The following is a 17,707-nucleotide window of genomic DNA, read 5'->3' as shown; positions in this document are numbered from 1 at the left end:
TATGCTCATTAAAAGCCACAGCCGCCTCTTTATCTACCATCTTTGCAGTATTGTAGCTGATGGCGTAAATTTTCGAATATTTTGTGCGGAATATTATTCAAGAGCAATATTATCGCTCAGAACTATCGAAAAACTACTTGAACTTCCGAAAAATAGAGCAGATGCGATATAATGGGGACTGGTACTCGCTCGTATTATTCCCGGTGGCATTAATTGCATATTTGTAGCGGTAGTCAACCGATTTGTCGGTATGCTCTTCAGACCGTGGTCAATTGAAATGATTCTGTAACTAAGAAGGGATGAGGTGGATCAAAAAGAACTTCACTTGGAGATATGTATATATGCCGTGTTAAGTCTTAAGTGCAAGCTGTCACTGAAGCAAGACTTAATAGGATGTTACGACGTTGATAATTCTGTGAGGATGGTATTGAAAAAAAAAAAAAAAAAAAAAAATCCTCATACCATGGCCATATATTATGTACTATGACCCCATTTTAGGAAGTGGGAATGATGGTATATTGAGGACAGCCCTTCGCTATCGCTTGAATCAGCCAGAGAATCGAATACCTGTTTTTACTTGAAGAAGTTTTAACTCTAAAAAGATTTAGTTAGAAATGGAATTTCAGTTGAAGTCTGCCAGCATTGGGCAATGGATAGAACAAAATATATATCGAGGCTATAAAGCTTTTCGAGAGATCCACTAAGTCCGACCGCGACGACAGCCGCAAGAATGGAGAGGAGCAGGCCGCCGGTGAGTTGCCACCGTTCGACTTGATGGACTCTCCGACAGAGGCTCATCAGCATTAGGAGGGCCCTTGGGAGACAAACAGCGTCATTCATGATCATTTTATGTTGTTAGTTGAATACCGTTAACGCGGTTAGTCACAAGACATGCAAATCATTCTAATAAGGAGGGAAATAAGAAAAAAATAATTATAATTAATTACATCCAAAACAATACAATAGAGGTGACAGTAACAGTAACGATAGCAATATTAGTAATAATAGTAATAACATAGGAAACTGACACAGGAAACACAGCTACTGACTATAACTTCCTGCCCATTAATAATTGTAGTTTGGCAGCATAGGTATAAAAAGAATTTCCGACTCATCATAGAACACTCAAACATATATTCATTCGTACCTATACACCCATGCACACTCATACATGCATACACATGTATACATGTACGTGTGTATATTTTTCAGTGCTGTGCTGTCCATAATCGCATAACAGCCACAAATTCTATGGCAATCTCATAGAAAATGTCTCGATTACGCAAATAAAGACATCACATCATTTTTGAACACTCGTTCGTTCTAACTAGCGATAAATTTTAATTTTCATGAGAAGTCAAAATCTCATGAATGGTGGGTAGGATTTGGTTTCAGTTTTCTAGAGAAATTTCTGTGCATACCAGCAATTCATCTAGGGAACTGAGTAAGCCCTCCCGGTGCTTCGGCCCAAACGGATTGAATTTAAAATCAAATCCGTTCGATTTCGCTCCATTCCGCTTTACGAGACACATGCTACAGGTAAAGGTAAATTATGCAATACTACATACTACACATATATCCAACTTAAACTATATTACATTCTTCTTGCGGAACTAAGATTTTTAGGTCGTTTAGCCGAAGTTCGCGTCAAACCACCTACCCATGGGAGGGCCGACAAAAGCGGACTAGAGGAAATACGAACAAAATCTTTCATTGTCATTCACGTTCTTTTGAAAAAGTACCCGAGAGTTCTTTTTTTATTGTTTGTTTGTTACATTATAGTCACTTTAACAGCTTGCGTCACTCGTAACTTCTACCGGGTTGGGAATGCTAACCGGTACACCGGGACTGACGACTGACCCCATCCGAGAATTCTGATATTCGTGTTCTCTAAATCAACACAGGCCGAACTAGGATCGATTCAATCTAAAACTTTTGCTGTCATAAAAAATCAATTTATAAATAAACTAGACTTAAAGAGTTTCTTCCAAGTCAAGAAATATAAATCTGCGAATCAATCCGAAGGTGCCTGAAAAATAAAGAAAATGATACGTACCATGACCATTCACCCTAGTTTTTTGCAAGTAGGCATTTTGGCTAAAATATTCAGTTTAAGATATTTATTTGGAACATAACTTCTGGCGCGTGATTTATCCAATTTATCGCCTTCTAGGTGAAACAACCCTATTTTTCTCTAATTAAAAAAACAGTTCTAAGATATTACTTATTTTTAAGTTACATTGAGCGATCAACCGATCATGTTGGAATTCTGCTATTTCTATGAAAGTAGATAGGTAATATTGTATTTTTACTCGACACTTTTCAAATAATCGTCGAATAATTGTACGCCCAAGTCTTTGGTGTTAGCTTCGTTCAAAATATCATCCAAGTTTGTGATGTAACCGGAAAGCTTCCGGATTGTGCCACTCTGGTATTCGATTAGTTTTTCATCCAAGTAGTGGGCTACATCCGGGTCGTAATGCTTGCCACTGTCGGCATGGGAAATCTTCTTATGAATATGGTGAGCCTCGGTAGCCAATAACTTCTCATAGTCAATTGCCAGCTTGAGTGAAGAAGCCTCGTTGCTCTCAACTAGGCTGGCGACGTCATGAACAGGATTATCGGTGCCCTTATTCAAAGTGACACTAGCACCTCGTTTGCTTTGGTACTTTATTAGCTCGATAGTATCCTCCCAGGCCTTATCAGAGATTTTGCGATATAGTTTTTCAAATCCCGGGCGATCCAGGGTATATGTATCGAACACCGACGACAAAAGCAGGAAGTCATACGACTTATCCAACATTTGTTTAGTATACTTATTGAGATCGCTTTGCACATGAGGGAAACCGGAAAAAAGTGAGGTACAGCTATCTGCAAGGAATATAATTTAGTGAGTTTTACTGGTACTGAATGTCTTTGACTAGGACATGTTCCAAATTCTAGATATAATAATACGAAATATACCCGTAGAAAATGTGCATCCTCCGCCACTAACAGCTCCATTGACGAGAACAACTCCCGCAACTATTCCGAATATTAGCATATATAGTTTCATGATGACTAACCACTAGTAAAACAAAGAACATGAAGAAAAATGGCGATTACGAAACGAAGAAATCACGACGAATTATTATTGTCATTATACTATAGATATTACTCACCTGCGATTTTGTGAGTTTTCTTTACCCGACAAAATCTTTGCGTTAGAAATATTGTTGATCAAAAATATATGATCAGCAATCCAATAATTTTTCACTACGTACAGCTGATACGATCTCAGGAAGTCAGGACAAAACACTCTGAAATTTAATCTGCGTCTTAGCTCTTAGCAAAATAGCAAGTCAAGTTAGTTCATAAAGTGTCATTAGTTGTGCACCTTTCACCAATACATAACCACAGAAAGTGCTCTGACTCAGGCACAGAACAGCACAGAATGTTTTGATTTTTTCTTATAGGGCTTTTGCTACACACACATGCAAGACATCTGTTGGGCACACATTGCATATTTTCCTATTAGATGCAGCAAAAACGTGCTGGATAGAATTATCATTTTTTCGGAAATTATTCATCATTTTAAAGCAATTAATAGTTAATGTAACCGACAAATGTTACCTGAAATATATGCTGACTGTTTGTAACTTGGGTTTCGGTGAATTCGCGTTAAATCGGTGTCCCAAATATACTGTTTTTCGAACCAGTGTACGGCATAGGCCAAGTTGAAAGTAACGGAATATAATATTGGTTTTATTAGCATAATAAATAATTTATTTCTTAGCCGAAAGCAACTGCTGGCTTTTAATATTTGTTTAGTTTTATCCCGCTAACATAGGTCATAGTTACATTTTTGATCATTGCTACCGCGTCTTAGCTTATTTGTTGAAAATAATTTTTTTATTTAGTAAACAGATATATTACTTTGCCATATGTATGAAGCAATTTGTAATTTCTGTTTTAAATGAAGAAAATATTGTCAATTGCAAGGAAAATTGTACCATCCAAAGTGCGATATCGCTCATAAAAGTGCTATTTTGCATTAAATCGTTTCGGTATCTTCGGCGCACTTTTTCGTTATCTTCCAAGTGATAAGTGCGCCGAAGATACCGAAACGATTTAATGTAAAATAGCACTTTTATGAGCGATATCGCACTTTGGATGGTACAATTTTCTTTGCAATTGACAATAAATCATTTAAAAAATTTTGCTCTTCCCAGCCCGTGTGTTTTATATGGAGCTGTCACTTTTGCCTGCCCAACAGATCACCAATGCATATGCACTCTGCAAACACCCTATTCGTAATAGGTAGAGTGACTATATACAGAGTGGCGACATGTCATCCCAAAAGTATGCAATGCTCTATAGCAATGCTAATTTTCTTTCTCTTTCCTGCATACGCGTTGGATTGGTCGTTTGCTCGATTGGAATGACACCAGGCGTATGAAACTGAAGGATAAAGATGCGGCTAACATCTTTTTACGCTTCCTACACTCAAAATATTCTGCACATAACTAATGGTAAATTTCCATATGAAATTCCAGATAATTATCATGTGTCACATATAAGCACAATCCGCCTAGAAATACACATAAAAATTATACGGATATCAATAGTATGTGCAATTATACATATAAAAAATATGCGCATATGAATAGTATGTGCAAAAGTTTCGCGTACCCATAAATTATAACTGTTTGGCATATAAAGTTCATTAATTGAGCACATTGCAAAAATCTTTGTGTGGGGCACATAGAAACTATACGAAAAGTTTTCTCAGTGTACCCTTCCTACACGTTCGACACAAAAAGAAAAAAAGTAAAAAAGTAACTTTTTCGAGCGCTTACCAATACACATTCATCCGAGGCTGAAGTTAGAGCGGGCTACTCACAAATACATTTGGTCCGAGGCAAAATTTGTTATGCACTCTTAAATGATTCTACCTGTAAATTGGTCGGATTTAGTTAAAGCTAGGTTGAAACTACTCAAAATGCCCTTAAAGTGTACAAACTCAGATTTTGAGTAGTTTTTTAACCAAAAAATTGGTAGTAGGAACTTACAAGTGCGTTATTTGTCATAGAGAATAATTCAATTATCGGTAGCAAGTAGCCAAAATTGGTTGAAATTTTTACCCAAAGTTTGAGTTTGTACACTTTAAGGGCATTTTGAGTAGTTTCAACCTAGCTTTAACTAAATCTGACCTATTTACAGGTAGAATCATTTAAGAGTGTGGGCTAGATGAGATGTTGGCTACATGAAAAATGTATATGGGAATGACATTTGTGACAGTGGGGTGAATGACACTGACAGATAATTATCATTCCAATTTTGACATTGTCGCCACTCTATATATATAGTCACTCTAGTAATAGGGATGGAAGAGTTCTATATAGAATTAACAAAAGGGCGAATGTCGCAAATGTAAACAAAACGAGTAAGAGTTATTTTTTGCTGGGCCAGCATAGGAAAATCAACCCTCACTCGGTTTGTTTACGCTTGCGACATTCGCCCTTTTGTTAATTCTATCTTCATTTGTCTGCAAATTCCAGATTTTTGGAACGGTCTTGCAGATCATTATAAATTTGCAGATATTTGCAGTTTTTCTGACTTTTATTGTTTTGGTGCAGATTTTTGTTCGAAGCTCTTTAAACTTTCACAGACTCCCTAAAAAAGTGTGCAGATTTTCGCAGATTATTTTTAAACCAGAAAATTCGAGTAGCCGGAAAACTGCTCGATTTTTTCGGTTTTCGAGCAGTTGCAGACATTTTTTTTAGAAAATATGGCATCTCTGATTGCGTGTTGAATGAAATGAATGCATAATTTTTGAATATTTGAATAAATTTTATTAGAATAGATAGGTACCTATTATATTTATGATTATCAGTAAAACAAACATGCTTTTACATATACCTATACATACTGGCGCGTTGGTAACCTTCAATTTGCTAACAAATATTTACAACGCAGACGTGGTTAGTCGAGGCTTGCGCTTAATCCTTAATGGACCACCTGAGTTCTTGTAGTCTCTTACTTGCCATGTCCGTAAATAGTTGCCTGATGCGAAGAGTAATCGTAGATGTCGATGTTGGAACAGACGACGCATGGGCGCTGCTGTTGCTACTAAAATGTGAACGGAAGTTCAACCTAAAAGTTGACGCAATAACCTGCACGCACGGAAATACGGATGTGTTGAATTCGTCACGCAATGTATTGCGAATTTTAAAAGCAATTGATAGAATGGACATTCCGGTTTACAGAGGAGCCAGTGACCCAATAATTACGCCGGCTCCAGAACGAGAGGAACACTTCCATGGAGTGGATGGGTTTGGAGATCTCGAATTTGAACAGCCAGACGACAGTTTAATACAGCCAGAACATGCCGTTAATGCATTGTTTCGTAGAATCGTTGCTTCACCGGGGGAAATTTCATTAATTTTCGTGGGCCCACTGACGAATCTAGCTTTGTGTTTAAAAATGTATCCAGAAGTGCGCGAGAAAATGCGTGATCTATATATAATGGGAGGAAACCGTCATGGAGTTGGTAATGCAACCAAAGCGGCTGAATTTAACTTTTGGGCGGACCCAGAAGCGGCGCACATTGCCTTTAACAACGTGCAGTGCCCTATAACACTGTTGCCGTGGGAGACGTGCGTATCTGAACACAGGGGACTGGATATGGGGTGGCGATTGGATGTCCTTGGAAACAGTACTAATCGGGCTGTTCAAATGCTAAATCTGGTGGAAGCAAAGTGTTACAGCGATTGGATGATGTGGATGCCGTGCGATGCATTTTTGGCGGCTGTTTTCATTAAACCCGACATCGTTCGTGACTCAGAGATTTTTCACGTCGATATTGAATTAACAGGCAAATTAACACGGGGACAAGTAGTTCCGGACCATTTAAAGACCAACAAAGAAAATACTCGAATCGTGAATAAGCTAGATATGGATCAATTTAAAATACTCATGATGTATGCTGCCGATCATGACGTTGAGCAGTCGCTGTAGAGTAAATGATAGTTCAAGATAAAGCGGTATTCTTCTGGAATAAGAAAAGAAATCCATAAAATGTAGCCATGTATTCTTCTGTATATATAGGTATAATGCCCAATCTAGCTAAAAGATGAAATGTGTTTGTAACCACAATTGTTATCAGTCCAAACTCATTTTATTTTGATAACGCTATTCATAAACGTTGTTCGTGAGAAGAGTTAATCAGTCACTATTAGGACACCAAGGCTATTTGTAAAATGAGACGAGTAATTGTCGACGTTGATGTTGGTACGGATGACGCTTGGGCGATATTGCTTTTATTAAAATGTGAGAAGAGATATAACTACAAAGTAGAGGCTATAACTTGTACCCATGGCAATACGGATGTCGAGCATGGAGCGCGAAATGTTCTTCGAGTACTAACAGCGATCAATCGTTTAGATATCCCTGTATACAAAGGGGCTACGGAACCAATCGTTACACCAACACCGGTTCGAGAGAAACCTTTCCACGGAGTCGACGGGTTTGCAGATTTAGTTTTGAAAGATGAAATTGATAAAAGTTTGATTCAACGAGACCACGCTGTAAATGAATTGCGTCGTAGAATCCTGGAAAACCCGGGTGGAATGTCGTTGATTTTTATAGGACCACTAACAAATTTGGCTCTTTGTGTAAAACTATATCCCGAGACGCGAGGTCAAATACGCGATTTGTACGTTATGGGTGGCAACCGCTACGGGATGGGCAATGTAACCAAGTCGGCCGAATTCAACTTTTGGGCAGATCCTGAAGCGGCTCACATTGTGTTCAACAATCTCCCATGTCCTATAACGTTACTTCCTTGGGAGACATGTTTGTCAGAGCAGAAGACTATTCCGATGGAGTGGAGAATGAAAATCGTTGGTGATACAAGTAACCGAGCAGTACAGTTACTAAATCAGGCAGAGGGTAAGATCTTTGCGGGGCGACCCTTCTGGAGACCGTGTGATGCATTTCTAGCGGCCGTCTTTATTGATCCAGATATAGTAGTAAAAGCGGAAAATTTTCATGTCGATATAGAACTGACCGGCAGTTTGACGAGAGGCCAAATGGTATTAGATCATTTAAAATCTAAGGTGGAGAATGTAAAGCTGGTGGATAAAATAAAAAATGAGCAGTTCAAATTACTGATGCTGTATGCAGCAGATCACGACGTAGAGCATCAACTTTAGCGTTTAAAAAATTAGTTATTCAGACCAATAAATTCTTGTAACGTTAAAAGTAACGTGGGCGTTACTTAGATGTAAAAAATTACAAATCGTTATTCTTGAATGGGATTCGACCTGATTCTTGTAGAGGAAATCAAGGCTTTTTAACTGATTGCGCAAGGTATAAATCATATTCTATCATGAATAGTAATTTCTTACCATGTTTGGTTACTGCATAATACAATGTAAATATATTCAACATGTATAGTCTATTTCAACATCAACATAATTTAATGCATGGGAATGAAGCAACACCCTTCAAAAATACACTAGCCGTCTAACTTACATTACAACACCCAAACCCCCTCAATGCTCCATCGCATCTCCATTGTCTTCTTGCCTTTCCGAGCTTTCGCTAGATCCGGTCCGTTTGGCGTGCTCCTCCTGCATTGATTGACGAATTTCCCGATTCGACTGAAGCAGATTTAACAATTGTGTCTTCAAATCATCATTTCGCTGTTCGATCGTATCCAACGCTGAGTTTAAGGAGTCCAAATAACTGTTTATTGAATCATACTCTATAATGGACAAGGATACGATTTTTCCTATGCCAATTTTTCCAAGTCATGGTGATATACTGTACCATCTAATGAAACCTCAATGTCCACCTCCTCACTTTCTTCGCCGGATGTCTGCTCATCCTGGCTGTTCCCAGCCGAGATATCTTCCGACGGAGGTTCGGGTTTTGGCTTATTTTCCTTCGGATCCGGCGTCATTATCGTTATGGTTTTATGAAATATTTTCTTCTCGCGTCACCTGACTTGTTCGGTTGTTTTTATTTTGTTAGCCTTAGTTATTTTTTATTATGTTTATAGGCTTATAGCCTTATAGCGTAGCAGAGATGCCAGATTTTAAAAAATGTCAGCAAGCACTCAAACACCGGAAATAAACTGCTCGAGATCCGGCTGATTTAATAAAAGTTTCTGGGAAAATCTAAGTAAACGTTTTTAGTATAGAGTGACTCATACTTTTTTTTAATTTTTTTTTTCTTCTAAACTAGCTGACTCGACAAACTTCGTATTGCCACAAATTAAACTGTGTTGTACATAAATCGTGAATCTCGGATGACCTTTGTCACAATCTCGAGTTTTGCAAGTTTTTGGGGAGTTCATGGGTGTTTTAATATACAAATTTTCCTCACAGTAAAGTAGAAAACAACTCCCCCCTTGCTTAGTCTGATAGAATAAAGCGGATAGCATTTAATTTCATTTTTATTTCATTTTTATAGGAGCCCCCCCCCCACTATTGAAGGGGGAGGGGCTATAATTCCCCTCCTAAAGAGGGGAGGGGTCTCAATTCACTATAAAAAAAATTGCCTATAGAAACAGTATGGGAGCCCCCCGTCCTAAAAAGATAAGGGGTCTTAATTCATCATAGAAAAAATTCTTGCCTCCAAAAACATTCACATGCCAAATTTGGTTCCATTTGCTTGATTAGTTCTCGAGATATGAGGAAATTTATATTTCATTTGTGTGGAAGCCCCCCTCCTAAAAAGGGAGAGGGGTCATAATTCCCCTTGTAAAAAGGGGAGGGTCTCAATTCACCATAGAAAAAATTCTTGTCTCCAAACGCATCCACATGTCAAATTCTGTTCCATTTGCTTGATTAGTTCTGGAGTTATGCAGAAATTTGTGTTTTATTTGTATGGGAGCCCCCGTCTTAGTGGAGAGGAGGGTCTCTAACCATCATAAGAACCTTCCCTGGCACCAAAAACCCCTACATGCAAATTTTCACGCCGATCGGTTCAGTAGTTTTCGATTCTATAAGGAACATACGGACAGACAGACAGATAGACAGACAGACAGACAGAAATCCGTTTTTATAGGTATATATTAGAGGTTTTCAGCCTGCGGCTGGTTTGCCTCTTTATATCCAGCTTTTTACGAGCCATAATGGCGGACGTGTTCGTAATATTTTAACAGCATTTTTGACATTTCTCTAATACATCGCACGTTTTCTTTCCGTACATTCCTTTAGTTTTACCGTGAACGCGCGGAAAGAAAACGTACGATGTATTAGAGAAATGTCAAAAATGCTGTTAAAATATTACGAACACATCCGCCATTATGGCTCGTAAAAAGCTGGATACTATATAGTCACTCTAGTTTTTAGTAATACCGTGGACCCCCGTTCGTTTGACCGTTTTTAATCTGAACACTTTTTAATTTGAACCCCGTTGGTTTGCACGACGTGCAAATTAAAAATGGTTCAAACGTCATACTCAATATGACATCATTTGCTTATGCAGACAATGCACATAAACATGATTTATTTGTGCTGATCTAGCGTGTTTAATCTGTTTCACATTGCGTTTTCCCAACGATTAAGGTAGAAATCTGATCGGAGAATGAATATTCGCTGCTTGAAACTGCCAACTGAATCAAACCACCAAAACAATAACAAAGAGCAGGGCAGCCAGTTCACACAAGTTCCAGCATATTTAGGGTTACCAGTTGTTCAAATTAAAAACTAACCCCGTTAGTTTGCATGAGGAATCGTTCAAACGAACGGGGGTCCACTGTATGTAAAAATCCAATAGCGAATTCATAAATTAACCTGGCTCAGGTCGATTATCACTCAGCTTTAATCGAAGTGCTGTCAAAGCGATCACAAATTAACCGAGATTGCATCTCGGTTAAACTGACAGCATTCAGTTTGAAGCGCAGTTTAAAACTGTCTAGCATTACACTAGCATTTACGGGTCGATCTGTCAAACTGCCCGTATCGTTCATAAATTTCGGGTTCGAGTTAGCACGAACCCAGGCTAATTTATGAATTCGCTATAAGTGTTTAGCAAAAAACTGAGCCAAATACAAGAAATATTCATAAACGTAAATATTTAAATGGATATTATTATCCGTCGCCGCAATCTTCGGTCAATTTGGCATATGACGGTTTTTTGAGGCAGGATTTTTTCTATGGTGGTTTGATCGTTTGATACCTCTTTCTCCTCTGAAAGAGGGGGGGGGACTATACGAATGAAACACAAATTTCTGTCTAACTCGAGAACTACAACTAATCAAACAAATGGAACCAAACTGTAAGATGTAAGAAGCACTGACGAACTGACATCCAAGCTACACTCTTAAATGAATTTACCCGTAATTTGGTTGGATTTAGCTAAAACTTGGGTAAAACTACTCAAAATGCCCTTAAAGTGTATAAACTCAGATTTTGAGTAATTTTTCAACCAAAAAATTGGTAGCAGAAACTTAAAAGTGCGTTAGCGTGAATAGAATTATTGTCAATTGCAAGGAAAATTGTACCATCCAAAGTGCGATATCGCTCATAAAAGTGCTATTTTGCATTAAATCGTTTCAGTATCTTTGGCGCACTTATTGCTGGACAGAGCTGTTTTGAAGAACTTAAATTAGCTTACATCACTTGTTCAAACACTATTTAGGTACTTACTTTATCTGTGATCTGTAATCGCAACATGTCCTTAATTTCTTTAATAACAACATATCCTGCACAGCGTATTTTTCCAGCTTTAACCACTTTCTGAATACATATTATGTTCGCCGCAGAGACGCGCGAGTTCGTGGTTCATTCTTCGCTTCCATACACAGTCCTCTTGCATGCCGCCCAAGATGATTCTTAGGCACCCCCCCCCCGTTCGAAAACTCTGAGTGTTCGCAGGTCCTCTTCTAGCAGTGTCTGCGTTTCATGCCCGTAGATGACAATCGGCAGTCTAATTAACGGTTTATCCCCGCCCCTTACCTAATGCAAGTCTTTATGGTAGGATAAAATGATGGTTGGTTTATGGTAGAATCTAACGAGACACTCGGTATTCTCCTCTCCCAAATGCATTATGCATCTTCTTAACGGTAGACCTATCTGTAGACCTGTCATCAATAAAAATGAAATAGTCGTTAATCGTCGTTGCCTTTTCGTTTTCCAAAATTATAATCTACATAATAATTTTGTCCACGTAAATTATTATTATTATATTTTATTTAAGAGGGCATACTACTTTTTCAACTTAAAAAATTGAAATTTTTTTATTGATTATTTCGAAAGATTAACATTTTGACCATATGTGTTTCAAGCCATTTCGATGAATTCCAAAACATGACAAAGTCTGGGGCGATTACACAGCGAATAAAAACTTCAACGGCGTTTTTCTTGAAACCAGGTTTTCAAAGTCGGTACCATTAATATCTCAAGAACGGCTCAATTCTCATGATTCTTTTTTTGTTTCAAAGCCAACAAAATTATCTAGTGTTTGACCCATCCTTTTTTCGATATTACAATTTTTGTATTTTTTAGAGATGTTTAAAGTCAATTTTTTCGACTAAAAACCTTACTTTTATGTTTGAATGTCCGCCACTTTGTTATGCGTTCGAATTTAAAAATAAGGATGGGTCAAACACGAGATAATTTGATATACTTTCATGTCGTTTTGCAATTTTTCAATTTGGGTAAGCCCCCCCAGCGCCAATCCATGGTACCGCAAATCATGTTTTTTTCGAATGATCATGTTCAAGGAGCCGTAGGGGAGAGGGGAAGAGGTTCACATATGCAAGCAAAATTGTAAATATTAGTATAAAGTGCAATGTTTGAAATGCAAAAAACCCGAATCGATACGCTTTTGGCGTTATCGAGAAAAAAATATTTGAAATAAGGCAAAAAATATGGTGTAAAAAGTACTATGCCCCCTTAGGACATTTTACCACTGTTGTGGCATTCTTGTCTAACGTGCACGAGAATGTCTTTGTTATTGTGTTCTGTTTTAAGATTAAAAACGGCTTTTAAAATTTAAAAAGTCAATGCAGACTATTCTAACTTTAAACGAAAACGAATTGGGTTGGCTTTTAATTTTATTTCGGCAGTTTGTTATTGCTAATCAACTGATACCACAGATATTCCCCTTTGGGATTTACAACTATAGAGTAGGAATTGTCCCCAATAGTGTGAAAATAATTCTCACGCATTCCAAAGCTGACTGGATTGTGTGAAAATCCGTGGACATATATTCCCATCCAAGGCACGTGACTTTCACTTGACAAAGCTGATATTATCTTTTTGAAAACAGTTCTCACATGTGCTGCCGTAAAGAAACCCTTCCAATGTACAATCTTTGCATTTCCAACTTCCACGCGCTGTCCGCAAAAATCGTACGAATTGAGATATTCTTCCTCTTCGGTACTACAGGAAAGCACTATCATACCCATGTACTCAATCAGTTCACCTATACTGCACAATTCCTGATTTGATTGATCACTCAGGTCAAACACGGGAACTTTTAAACCATACTCGGTTTGAGATTTGACTAACGTAGGCATTAGCTCTACTGTCAGCTCCGAATAATCCTCCTGTGTGGCAAGATCTGTAAAGTATTTTGCTACTGACGAAGGGCAAATATCACTGCTATCCGGCGGCGTCCATGTTATTTGTAGATTGAAACGCCCAAGCGTGTCACGGCTCAAGCATTCGCGAATGCGGGTGTAATGTTTTGTGTCTGTACGAAGCGTTTTTAAGTTTAACTGGACCACTGTAAAAAAACATAGGTAAATAGGGATTAAGATGTAGTAGTTGTTGAAAAACATGTTATAAAGGATCCCTTTGGCACAGAGAACATACATCCAGGCTAGCACTAATGTTTCTCAATCAATTTCAAAACCGGGTAAGTTTAACAGCAAGCATAACCATCGAATTTTTCTGATCCAGCATTAGTTTATTTTCATTACAAAATTACTCTAAGTGGCCGCTAATATAAATTAAATCGTGGTCTCATGACCGGAGTTAAATATAAAAACAGATATAAGTATATGTCCTTAATCCTGCTCCATTTACTCTTGTGCATACCTTCTAAGCGGTTCGGTACGGACAGCAAAATTCTTCTCGCGGATCATTTGTCGCAGCTGCAGAATCTCATATTCTTTGACCTTTTTCCAACATTCAATTTCGTTTAGCAGCACCAGGTTGGGACAACTTTCGACTAGTCGGTATGCCGTTTCGATCGTCAATTCTTCCGAATTAATAATCCGAATGTCTTCGAGATATTGTAACGGATTACGGAGAAAAATCTTTTCGAACATTTCGTCACTGGTGTGAACTTGAGTTCCCAATTGTATGAATTTAATCTTCAGAGCTGTAGCCAAGATAAATTCCAAATGTTTAGGAGGACATTGGCTAACGAACGACAGACGCTCCAGATTCATGAACGGAGGTATGGCGTATCGTCTTGTGTACAGAGAAGTGGACGAGATTAACACGCAGTTGTACAGTGATAAGGTCTTTAAATCTGGACAATATTGACTTATGTATATGAGAGCATTCATGTCGATTTGCTCTACGTGTTCAAGGTGTAAGTGTGTTAGATTGCAGCCCTTTACCTGAAGGACGTCACGAACTTGATCAGCGAAGAAATCACAAGACAATAAGTACAGCTCGGAAAGGTTATTGAGAGCTATCAACGCCATCAGGTCTATCAATAGGGCATTGTGGAAAATCGAGACGTAATGAACATCTGGACAAAGTTCTGCCAATAGCTGAATATGACGCGTAGTTGCAAAGCGAGTTTCAAACTTTCGTAGCTTCAGCCAGCTTATTTGTGGATGATTTTGGTCAATAAACTCAAGACAGCGACCAAGATCGTCATATCGACCGATGTCCGTAAGATTTTTAGCTTTTATAAGCAGTTCTATCATTCCAGAAATCGTAACTTGTGTTCTTAACAATATGACTACTTTCAGATTTTTCAGTTTAGCGATAATATCTATGCTCTCATTTGTCACACATTTAGAATTTGAAAAGTCGGCGTATTCCAAATTAGGGCAACTTTTAGTCAAGGCTCGCAAAACGCCATCCGTACAGTCGTAGTTTAATGTCAGCGCCTTAAGATTCTTCATTGTGGCCATCCCCTTGATAATGGTGCTTTCCATATCAGTTGTTTTCCATCCCCCGCTCATCGATCCCAAGCTTAGATACTGTAAACCCTTCAGATCGCTCATCCTCGAATAGAATACATGGCGCATCATCTTCGGCATTAGTTCTATTTGAAGTACACGAAGCTTTCGCGATAATAAAACTTCCGACATGGCAATAGCCACATTCACCTGACACAGGAACTTCGCCATCGATGCGCGAATATCCAGCGCCTGTTTGACGCGTTCGATCAGATCCATGATCTGGCGAACCAGTTCTGTTCCCATTTCGTCGAACAGGTGGCTAGGGATACAGTGATCGAACTGATCGCGCAACTCAAATATGATTGATTTAAGAAACTTCTGAGATTCATTGTTGTCCTGCTTGGTGACGAGCATCATCGGCATCAGCATTTCAGCAATTTGACACAGCCATGTGGCGCTCTGTTTTAAGGCTAGCAACTCCAAACGAACGGGCTGGCCAAGCTTAGGCATATTGTTAAGCTGTATAAAACAACCTTCGGTTACTCACAACTGGAGTGTCTGCTTTTCAAGGAAGTTAACTTCTTGAGGGGGTTTTGAGCACCTTCATGCACATTTCGACCAAACAAATTGTCTGAAGAAACAAAACAACTCTAATGGTAGACTCATGGAATGTTCAAATGGTTTCTTTACACATGTTACTGTATAATGCAGTAATCTAAATCTTGCAAGTTTATCTCCCCAAGTTTTTCCCAAAACCTCCTACGAATCACTTCCTTGCCACAATATCAACTTTGTTACGTTACGCCACTTACCGTATTTGCTATTCCGTTTTCGAGCGAACTGTGATATTTTTCCCTCGAGCCCTAGCGATTGATAGGTTTCCTTGTTCAAGTGCAATATCACGATTCCAGTGGGCAAGACAGCCACGCAATCATCCGTGTCTAGTTGCGTTTGAAAAGAAACTGCGTAGAAGCTTCCTGAAATGAAATGTAAGAAGTGTTTGCTCGAGTCAGTACCATACTTTTACCATATCAAAATTTTACCTCTCTTCACGAAAGCTTCTATAAAGGATTGCGTTACCAACGTCTGCAGCGGCAGATTTCGCACCAAATAGTGATCGCTATCGGAAAGGGCGGTCTCTAGGGAGTTTGGTATACTGCTGATGTCTGGAAGGATAATTGTTACCTGAGAAGTATCAAAATCAGTATTGTGTTGTGAGCAGTATCTCGCGGCGAACGAAATGCAGTTTGCAGACGATGAGAGTAGCTCTAGCCAAGCACAAGCCGGCGTTGCGCAATGACGACGGTAGGTTGAGGTTTGGTGCTCGCTAGAGAGCGAAGTTTATTTTCGTACGAGTGGCTAATAGCGTACGGCTAAAAAGCTAATCTATATTTAGATATATTTTGATTAAATACAATTCGTCGATGAACGGTCTGGAATATGACGACTTGCTCCAAGATAATGATAGTTCCAATAATTCGTTGAAACAAGTCTAGGAATAAACTACGATAAAGTATTGAATACTTTGTTGCAATATACGTGCGGATCAAACGGATCAAATGGTACAAAATGTTAAAATAAAATGTATCTTATCAAAGCTTTCGAAATAATTAAATAATAAACTTGATAATGTTAAAACTAATTGTCGAAAAGCTACTAAATACCTAGTAATTTGGATGCTCTGCCAGACATGAAGAAAAGTAACTTAATGCCGTATGTAAATCTACCATTAACTAGAAAGCAACTTACCAGTTGATTGAAATAGTGTGATTCTATTCCTTTTTCCAGTGCATCGCACCGTTCTTTGCTAAGATCAATTTGCCCGGTCCTTTTCGTGATTTCATGAGAAGGTGCCGGGAATCTCCACACTTCAGGGCACAACATTATTTAAAATGGAAATCAAAAATGAATAGTTTCGAGACTCCAAGTGCATGGACACTAACTTCACTTTACTATCGTAAACTACACCGCCTATTTATTGCAATTGCACGTGCGTTTTATCAACACTCAACAGTGAAATCATAAACAACGGGAGGAAAACGAAACCGTCGTTCTGCTTGTACCAGCCAGGCAGGGATTCCAGGATGTACAGATTTGTCTGCAAAGTGCAGATTTTTGTGCAAGTTAGCTGAGATTTTTAGAGTATAAAATAGTAAATTTGCAGTTTTTATAGATTTTATGCATTGCAGTTTTTATTTATTTTCTTTAGATTTTCAGATTTTCACAACTTTCCTGAAACTGTGCGCAGATTTTTTTTAATGAACAATTTCGAGTAGTTTTTCTGTTGGTTTCGAGCAGGCGTATGAAACTGAAGGGTAAAGAAGTAGCTAACATCTTTTTACGCTTCCTACACGTCCGACACAAAAAGAAAAAAAGCAAAAAAGTAATTTTGTTCGGGAGCTTACCAATACTGATTCATCCGAGGCTGAAGTTAGAGCGGGCTACTCACAAATACATTTTGTCCGAGGCAAAGTTTGTTGTGGGCTAGATGAGATGTTGGCTACACGAAAAATGTATGGGAATGACATTTGTGACAGCGGGGTGGTTTCGAGGAGTTTCCTGACAGTTCTTTACACAAATCTGGCATCTCTGACAAGCACAAGACAAGACGTAAACATTATT

General features: G+C 38.5%; 5 protein-coding genes across 7 annotated transcripts; 2 read left to right on the top strand and 3 right to left on the bottom strand.

Annotated features, from left to right (window-relative positions):
- Positions 1-1,766: 1,766 nt before the first annotated feature.
- Positions 1,767-3,331, bottom strand: LOC128741446 (soma ferritin-like). The gene is made up of 3 exons (XM_053837273.1): positions 3,162-3,331; positions 2,965-3,067; positions 1,767-2,871 (listed from the first exon to the last, which is right to left on the bottom strand). The coding sequence occupies exons 2-3, from the start codon at positions 3,053-3,055 to the stop codon at positions 2,309-2,311; spliced, it is 654 nt and encodes a 217-aa protein (XP_053693248.1). The 5' UTR covers positions 3,056-3,067; positions 3,162-3,331; the 3' UTR covers positions 1,767-2,308.
- A 2,711-nt stretch (positions 3,332-6,042) lies between these two features.
- On the top strand, positions 6,043-6,999 carry LOC128745351 (uncharacterized). Its single transcript, XM_053842396.1, has one exon. The coding sequence runs from the start codon at positions 6,049-6,051 to the stop codon at positions 6,997-6,999; it is 951 nt and encodes a 316-aa protein (XP_053698371.1). The 5' UTR covers positions 6,043-6,048.
- Positions 7,000-7,236: 237 nt separating this feature from the next.
- Positions 7,237-8,301, top strand: LOC128745029 (pyrimidine-specific ribonucleoside hydrolase RihA-like). Its single transcript, XM_053842038.1, has one exon. It carries the CDS (start codon positions 7,242-7,244, stop codon positions 8,193-8,195), a length of 954 nt encoding a protein of 317 aa, XP_053698013.1. The 5' UTR covers positions 7,237-7,241; the 3' UTR covers positions 8,196-8,301.
- A 67-nt stretch (positions 8,302-8,368) lies between these two features.
- On the bottom strand, positions 8,369-9,013 carry LOC128745045 (UPF0184 protein AAEL002161). The gene is made up of 2 exons (XM_053842040.1): positions 8,815-9,013; positions 8,369-8,749 (listed from the first exon to the last, which is right to left on the bottom strand). The coding sequence occupies exons 1-2, from the start codon at positions 8,945-8,947 to the stop codon at positions 8,538-8,540; spliced, it is 345 nt and encodes a 114-aa protein (XP_053698015.1). The 5' UTR covers positions 8,948-9,013; the 3' UTR covers positions 8,369-8,537.
- A 3,798-nt stretch (positions 9,014-12,811) lies between these two features.
- Positions 12,812-17,621, bottom strand: LOC128742245 (ribonuclease P protein subunit p40-like). 3 transcript variants are annotated; one of them, XM_053838552.1, is made up of 5 exons: positions 17,491-17,621; positions 16,835-17,183; positions 16,129-16,270; positions 15,898-16,062; positions 12,812-13,725 (listed from the first exon to the last, which is right to left on the bottom strand). In XM_053838552.1, the coding sequence occupies exons 2-5, from the start codon at positions 16,967-16,969 to the stop codon at positions 13,052-13,054; spliced, it is 1,116 nt and encodes a 371-aa protein (XP_053694527.1). In that variant the 5' UTR covers positions 16,970-17,183; positions 17,491-17,621; the 3' UTR covers positions 12,812-13,051. The 3 variants fall into 3 exon arrangements, 2 of the variants coding, with proteins under 2 accessions (XP_053694527.1, XP_053694519.1); XM_053838544.1 differs by lacking the exons at positions 12,812-13,725; positions 16,129-16,270; positions 16,835-17,183; positions 17,491-17,621 and adding an exon at positions 13,935-15,604 and having other exon boundaries at positions 15,898-15,970; XR_008412253.1 differs by lacking the exons at positions 12,812-13,725; positions 15,898-16,062; positions 16,835-17,183 and having other exon boundaries at positions 16,163-16,270.
- Positions 17,622-17,707: the final 86 nt, after the last annotated feature.

The sequence above is a fragment of the Sabethes cyaneus genome, chromosome 1 (assembly GCF_943734655.1).
Source record: "Sabethes cyaneus chromosome 1, idSabCyanKW18_F2, whole genome shotgun sequence".
NCBI lineage: Eukaryota > Metazoa > Arthropoda > Insecta > Diptera > Culicidae > Sabethes > Sabethes cyaneus.
This window is presented reverse-complemented; position numbering and strand designations above follow the sequence as displayed.